General features: G+C 38.0%; 1 protein-coding gene across 1 annotated transcript; it reads left to right on the top strand.

Annotated features, from left to right (window-relative positions):
* The first annotated feature begins 3,475 nt into the window (after window positions 1-3,475).
* LOC307130869 (E3 ubiquitin/ISG15 ligase TRIM25-like) lies at window positions 3,476-7,282 on the top strand. Its single transcript, XM_079824130.1, has 7 exons — window positions 3,476-3,611; window positions 3,860-4,457; window positions 4,583-4,678; window positions 5,101-5,334; window positions 5,555-5,708; window positions 5,793-5,852; window positions 5,991-7,282. Exons 2-7 carry the CDS (start codon window positions 3,900-3,902, stop codon window positions 6,548-6,550), a joined length of 1,662 nt encoding a protein of 553 aa, XP_079680256.1. The 5' UTR covers window positions 3,476-3,611; window positions 3,860-3,899; the 3' UTR covers window positions 6,551-7,282.
* The last annotated feature ends 1,196 nt before the right edge of the window (window positions 7,283-8,478 follow it).

Below are 8,478 nucleotides of genomic sequence, written 5' to 3'. Positions count from 1 at the left end.
GCTATCTGGGTAGGTTCACAGAGGCACGCTCCAAAACAGTAAAGCAGCATCAGAAAAAGTATTATGATCGCTCGACTCGTCCACTGTCACAGCTCCACACTGGACAAGTTGTTCGCATACAAGAGCACGGCCTTTGGAAACCAGCTATTGTTGTTCACCCTGCCGATACACGAAGATCTTACCATGTTTGCTCTTCAGATGATCAGGTGTACCACAGAAAACGTTGCCATCTTCTCATCACAAAAGTGGAGCAGGAAAATAACTTTGTTTCCGCAAACATAGAGGAAGAGCAAAGCAGCAATGCCTCATCAATGCTTCTTCAGGTAAATGCTGAAGTACCAGCAGAACATTCAAAGAAAGAGAGATCCAGCCCATACAATACCATACCAGATCGGGTCGGGCAGTACGACCAAGAGCAATTCTTGATTTGTAATTCATCTGGGGTGTAGGTGGATCGCTGCCCCTATGAGAGAAACAGAATCTAAGATCTGGTATGGGCTGTCTGAGAATAATGGACACATGATAAGTACACTCTAAAAAAAAAAAAGGTTCTATATGGCACCAAAAATAGTTCTTGGCTCGTAATCATAGGGGAACCTTTTTTAGTGCTATATAGCACCATTTTTGGTACTTCAGTGGTTCTTCAGCGGTTCTTCAGAGGTTCTTCACCGGTTCTTCAGAGGTTCTTCACCGGTTCTTTGACTAAGGTGCTATATAGCACCTCTGAAGAACCGCTGAAGAACCACTGAAGCACCAAAATTGGTGCTATATAGCACTAAAAAAGGTTCCCCTATGATTACGAGCCTTTTTTTTAGAGTGTATTTTGCATATTGTGCTACATTAAGTGTCAGAGGTGAAGTTCTGTAAAATGCAGTCGCCTCTGTGTTTATGCTAGAATAATGCTTCAGTTTGAATATATACAGTATATTGCCTTGACTTAATTGGTTTTAAAAAAATATATTATTCTGTAAAAGAAAGGGGATGTAATATTCACGTAAACACTGAATATTTGTGACACTGATTTGCGGCGAGACAGCAGGTTGCTGTGGGTTATTGGGTTGATGCCAGTTGTATGTAACAAGTGCCTGCACATTGTCTAGTAAAGCTACAAGTTTTGTTCGGTACTCGCTGTACGTCTCCTTATTTAAGACTTCACGCCCTGTGCAACATATATTACAAGTATTTTAACTGTTCAAGAGGGAAATGGCCTATGGGAAGAAACTGTTCCTGTGCCTAGATGTTCTAGTGGCCAGTGATCGGAGTCGCCGTCCTGCTGGTAACAGTTCAAACAGTAGGTGTCCAGGGTGAGTGGAGTCTGTGATGATTTTCCCTGCTCTCTTCCTCACTCTGGAAGAGTCCTGGAGGCAGGGGCGCCGCTTGCAATTTTGGGCCCTATGAAAGAATATGATGTTGGGCCCCCTACCGCACCAACGTAGCTATCCAAAATCTTTGTCTGCAATTTAATAATACCGACCAATTAAGCTCCGCGCGCTCAACCCAGAATGTCCCAATTGGCTGATGAAACATTGATTAAAATGAAGATAAAATGTATGCAAAACAAAATTTACTTTAAAGAAAGGCTTTCTACAAAACTTAATGAAGTGGTGACAATCATGTCTGACCCACTCCATGTCTTCTGGCATTGCGCATCTTATGATGTGTCCTTTTTCACTCATGCTGTTCACTTTTCATAATGACAAAATAGATAGACATAAAAAAAACATTATAATATTTAAACATAAATATTAAACTAAATACCATTTCTTAATTGCTAAAAGAAGTATAGTAGCCTCCAGTACAGAGAATTTTCATGTCGGAGTGAATTTGAGCAAATGTCGTTTTACCCGTGAGCTTGAGTGGTTAGTGTGTGGAGCGTTTTGTTGCATTTTGCCGAAAATGCAGAAATAAGCCATAATTTAGTTATATTTGAAACTCTTTGGCAGATTATACATTTATAATTTCTATTACATTACTACTAGTACTGTTACTGCTAATAAAACCAATCTCTGGGGGCCCCTAACGTGCGTGGGCCCTTAGAATGGTCCTAACTTTCCCCCCCTTAGCGGCGCCCCTGCCTGGAGGGTTGGCAGGGGAGGCACCAATAATCCTTTCTGCAGTCCGGATTGTGCGTTGTAGTCTCTTGATGTCAGATTTGGTAGCTGAACCAAACCAGACAGTGATGGAAGTACATAAGACAGACTCAATGACAGCCGAGTAGAACTGAATCAGCAGCTCCTGTGGGAGGTTGAACTTCCTCAGCTGATGAAGGAAGTACAGTCTCTGCTGGGCCTTTTTCACAATGGAGTCAATTTGATTGTCCCACTTCAGGTCCTGAGATGTGGTAGTGCCCAGGAACCTGAATGACTCCACTGCTTCCACAGTGCTGTTCGTGATGGTGAGTGGGGGGAGAGCTGGGCTGTTCCTCCTGAAGTCCACTATCATCTTCACCATATACACCTAGGATGGCTTGAGGGTGAGTATGGGCTAATTTTTGGGTGAACTCCCTTTAAAAACCATGATTCCATTACTGTTAGGCTATGACATTCCTTTAGCTAAAAATACACAAAAAAAAAAAAAAAAAAAAAAAAATATATATATATATATATATATATATATATATATATATATATATATATATATATATATATATATATATATATATATTTTTTTTTTTTTTTTTTTTAAATAATCAAAAACGTTATCAGACATATTTGCATATTCTGCAGAAATCAAATAGCAACTGTGATAAGTCGTGGGCCATATATAAGCCCCTTTCATGATTTTAAATGTTTCGTTTAGAGGTGAATTCAGGGTGATTGGGACACTTTTTGCCATTGAGATGACTTGGAAAAAAAGTGTCCCAATCAACCTGAATTCACCCCTTTTTAGTCTAAACTAAAAAAATAAACCTTTAATTTCTCTTTCATTATCTCTCCATTCTTTGGGACACGCCCATTTGTTTACTTGCTGAACCAGGAAGTATTTAACATTCTAGTGATATTTTGATGAAAATGTGGCTATTTAAGAAAATATAGTTTGTCTCAAGAATCTGTGATGTATGAGAGATTGTGTGATTGTTGTGTTTCTCCACAGCAGCTGAATGAAAACCTGCTCTTCTTATCAAGAAGCATCACATGTTAAAACAGGAAATTATTTCTAAAAGCTTTGATGGCAATTACATTGTACAACAAACATGAACTCATCAATTATTTAATTATTTTACACACAGATTGCTGGAAGTGTGTTAGAAGCAGTTCAAACAAAGAAACACATTTTTATGCTATAAAGAACATATTATGTTAATATTACTAACCATTGAACTAGTCTGATTATTGGTGTCAAGAGCTATCATTTTACGCAAAGTACAGAGAGTAGAGCAACAAAACTGCAAAGTCACGGCTTCACGTAAACAACAATCTCTCTCTCTCTCTCTCTCTCTCTCTCTCTCTCTCTCTCTCTCTCTCTCTCACACACACACACACACACTGAAAACCAGGAAGTTTGTGGAGTTTCAGGAGAAACGAAACCTATTTCCCTGCTACACGAGCCTCTGCTGAAGGATCTACACTCTTCTAGTTTGGTTAAAGTTACTTGTTATTCGGTCTAAGCAGGTAAGAACATCAATCTTTCACTAAAGGTTTTATTGTCTTTTGGAATGCTTTGAAAAAAGAACATTTAATTATTACTGTATGTGTTTGATCATAATTATATGTTAATCTGGATGTAATTGTATGTTTTATTTTGGTTAAAAATTAAGCTATTTTTATTTTCATAAACAAAACTAAGCATTTTATACATGCTCTTTTATTAGCTCAACATGTGGATTTATGTACTTTCTTTAATGATTTACTTCTGGCAGAGCAGTTTCTATTTGAGGTACAGAGACTATCCGCAAAGAAATGTCTGAATCTGCAGCGAGTCAGTGTGTGGATCAGTTCAGCTGTCCCGTCTGTTTGGATCGGCTGAAGGAGCCGGTGACGATTCCCTGTGGACACAGTTACTGTATGAGCTGTATTACTGACTGCTGGGGCCAGAAGGAGCAGGGGCCGCCGTACCGCTGTCCCCAATGCAGAGAGAGCTTCAGTCAGAGACCTCTACTGAAGAAGAACACTCTGATAGCTGAGATGATGGAGACGCTGCAGAAGACGTCCCTACAAACGGCTGCTGTGGAGTGTGATGTTTGCACTACAGAGAAGAACAGAGCTGTAAAGTCCTGTCTGCAGTGCTTGGCCTCCTTCTGTCAAACTCACCTGCAGCTTCACTATGAATCTCCTGCGTTTATGAAGCACAAACTAGTGGAAGCTTCCAGACACATTCAGGAGAACTTTTGCCTCAGTCATGGGAAACTTCTGGAGATTTACTGTCAGGATGATCATCAATGCATGTGTTGCTTTTGTATTGATAATCATAAAGGACACAGTGTGGTGACTGTGGATTCAGAATGGACTAGTAAAAAGGTAATCAATGCTTATAATTTCAAGTAGTTGTCTTTTTTCTTGAGTTGATAATATTAGTCAAAGTTATTTTTTTAAATCAATTTAAAATACTAACCTACTTCCTCCTTGAATGTTAACATCCTCAGGAAGAGTTAAAGGAGATAAATGTGGTGTGTCAGAAGCTGATCCAGGAGCGAGAGAGAGGTCAGCGGGAACTCAGTGAAGCTGTGAAGTCTTTTAAAGTGAGTATCAGAAGATGCCAGTGATGTTTACAGTGCTTCTAACAGTCACGCATTATTACTGAATCACACAGAGAATCTTAAGTGACATTTGCAGGGGAAAAACAAGGCTGAAAGCATACTTGTTTTCCGTTTCAGGTTTGTTATTTTTGCAACTTTTTGCAAAGTTTTTTTCCAGAATTGTCCCTTTTGGTTCCTTGTAGTTGTATATTGTATGTTTGCAAATAATTGAAAAACGAATCCGCTATAAACAAGCAACATTTTTATTTTACTAGTTAATTTGACTGATGGTAGTCTACATGATCGCTGTTTCGATTTCAATATTATATTTATGATAATGGAGTTATTTCATTGAAATTGGTCACATAAACAGTATTTAGGCTGTTGTTCCTGTCTGCATGATCTGATCTTTGTGTGTCTGACAGAGTTCAGCGCTAGAGACCATGGAGGACATTGAGAAGGTCTTCACTGAGCTCATCTGCTCTCTTGAGAAGAAACGCTCTGAGATTAAAGAGCAGATCAGAGCTCAGGAGAAGACTGAGATAGATCGAGCAGAGGAACTTCACAAACATCTGGATCAAGAGCTGACAGAACTCAGAAAAACACAAGCAGAGGTTGACAAACTTCTGATTACTGAAGATCAGATCCAGTGTCTGAAGGTAATGAAAGTTTTTTAATGATCGTGTGTATAATGATATACTGTTGGCTGATCACCATTTATTGATCTGTGCTTTTAATATTTCTTTTATTTTGTGGAAACAGTCACTTGTGCTGATGCCAAAATTTTAAGAATCTAAACATTATTGTAGTGCTTGTTATGTTTTGGTAATATTCAGTTGTGCTTCACAAATTATGTTTGAACTTTTTGTCTAATTTCAGAGCTGTCAGTCTGTGTGTGTTTTACCCACATTTGAAGACGTTCCCAGCTTCACTCAACACACTCATCTGTCTTTTAAAGACATTTCAGTCTCAGAGTTTAAGGAGGTTTTGGAGGACGTCTGTCAACAGCAAACAGCCAGAATATCTCGAGAAGGTCTGAATATATTGATGTTATTTTGTCATGCATACTCTTAAACCAACAATTTAATCGTATTCTTGTTTTGTATTTTCTCTTCAGTGTCAAATGTTAATGCTGTAAAGCCTCCAGAACCAAAGACTCAGAATGATTTTTTGCAGTGTAAGTTGAACTGTGGTTTCTTCAAGGCAAATTAATTGATAAGTATCAGTGGATATGATCTTACAATGTGACCATTTTGGAACCAATGTTTACTCAATTATCAAAGTTTGTTCAATATTTGTTTTTTCCCCCACTCAGATTTCTGTGAAATTCACCTGGAACTAAACACTGCACACAAAAACCTCAAACTGTCTGAGGACAACAGAAAAGTTTCATGTTCAGATAAAATCCAGCAATATCCTGATCACCCAGAGCGATTTAATGTGTTTCCCTACATCTTGTGTCAAGAGGGTTTGTTTGATCGCTGTTACTGGGAGGTTGAGTGCAGTGGGGACAATTGGGCTGTAGCAGTTTGTTACAAAGGAATTGGACGTACAGGAAACATTGATAACTGTAAATATGGCTTCAACAAAATATCCTGGAGATTGGGCTATTGTCAGCAGAATTTCCATTTCACACATGATAAAGCCCAAGTCTCAATCCCTGCTGTCCGCTCCTCTAGAATAGGAGTGTATCTGGATCACAGAGCAGGAACTCTGTCCTTCTACAGCGTCTCTGACACAATGACTCTCCTTCACAGAGTCCAGACCACTTTCACTGAACCCTTATACCCTGCTTTTTTTACTGCACCAGGTTCATCAGTCAGGATCATAGAGCAGAGCAGAGGAGAGTTCAGACAGACCAGAAATAAATACTGATAGAGTTTCAGATTCAGTTGCTAAACTTCTGAAACATTTAGGCCTATAATGATGACGTTGATTTTACCTGAATCTCAGTGCGAGTCCGAATCAATGATGAAACATTGGAAGAACTAATTATTCAACCCAAACCTTGAGCAGGACGTTTCTCAGTGATGCTACTCAGTTTGAGGTACATTTATGAGATGTTTCAACTGTAATTCCTCACTATCAGCATTAGCAAGTAGGCTTCAACAAACCTGTGTGTGTGTGTCTAATGTATTGTGGTTGTAAGGCCCGCTCAATTGTCCCAATGAAGGCTAACAATCCGCGGGTGAAGGTATATTGCGTGTTCGGTCTTTTCAACTGGGCAAAGGGATTTAATTTCAATTCATCTTTTATCTGACTCCATTTATCATAATCTTGAATTCAGGTTAGAATGCCAATTGGTTGTTTGGTAATTTATATTTAATAGTGTAAAAGGAACCTCCAGAATTACTACATAAATGTAATCCAAATATTCCCGATCAATGTATAAAATGCAACCTAGAGATAGGAACCTTATACCATTGCTTATGGAAGTGTCCCAAAGTTCCAAATTTTGGGGAAAAGGTTTTAGACTTTTTATCACTGGTTTTGAAACAAAATGTTCCTATATGTCCTAAACTTTGTATACTAAATATTTTCCCTGTAACTTGCACTTTATCCAGTTCGGGAAAGAAAATGTGGATTTTCTGTTTATTACAAGCAAAACTCACAGTAGCACGCCACTGGAAAAATATAGAAAGCCTTAGTTTTAAACAATGGTTACAGGAATTTTCTAACTGTTTGGCTTTGGAAAAACGTACATATATTGTTAAGGGAAAACCTGAAAAGTTTTTCAAAGTATGGAATTCTTTTACGGAATTTTTGAAGGAGACCAATCCTAATAGTCTGTTCCCTGTGTAACATGGCTTAACATGCTTCAGGTGTAATGATAGTAATGTACCATTGTATTTAATTTTTTTTTTGTGTGTGTTTGTTTGTTTTTTTGTTATTATTATTATAATAATTTGTTTTTATTTTTTATTTTGTGTGTGTTTGTCTCTGTTGGTAATGTTTCAAAATCAATAAAGACAGTGTTAAAAAAAATATATCCCTAAACTCTTAAAACCTTTACTATTTTTTGGTTTACTTCTTTGGGGATGTGATCTTTGTACCAGTCGCACTGAGACATTTCAAACGATATCAGACATGTATAATACTGTATAGTGAGAATTCACATTAAACCATATAGATTTTGGGTGAATTTTAGGTGATCTCAGCATAAGGGGGAGTAGGAGTTTGGGGGAGAGGGGGTCAACAGAGAAAGATGTAGATTAGATGATACTGAGGTGAGATTTGCGTCTCGAATGGTGTGTAAGAGACAATTGTTACAAGAGTAATTGTTCCTGGCATTTGCTAGTTTTCTCCAGTCTTACACGGTTCACATGTGGGAACTGTATCAATAACAGTGCATACGTTAGCCCAGCTGATGTAAACATTAACGGATGCAAAGCAAATCTTGCTCCATCCTTTATCTTTACTCAAAGTAGTAAGAATGAGAGACAGTCTGCATTAATAGACAGTTTTAGGTAAAAGTGAATTAGCCTGTTAGCCGGAGACCTACACAATATGAAGCAATAAACACATTGTAGAGCACAGCATCTTCACGACATGATGCTATCCAGTATCCGTAACAGTGTTTGAGGTTTCCCTGGTGTCTGTGCAGCATGCATGTGCAATAAGTGGACGCATGAATTAAAATTAATTTAATTGACTGAGAGTTGACTCTTACTTTTGAGAGACAATAACTTTATATAAGGTGAACTTTCAAATTTAAAAATTTGCAGGATGTTTTCATTCACTTAGAACTATGTTACACACTATATGAAAGGTCATTTTCAAAAATCCATAATAGGGGCTCTTTA

The sequence above is a fragment of the Gobio gobio genome, assembly GCF_949357685.1.
Source record: "Gobio gobio genome assembly, chromosome: 8".
Lineage (NCBI taxonomy): Eukaryota > Metazoa > Chordata > Actinopteri > Cypriniformes > Gobionidae > Gobio > Gobio gobio.
The sequence above is the reverse complement of the archived record's forward strand: the minus strand, read 5'-3'. Positions and strand labels throughout refer to the sequence as shown.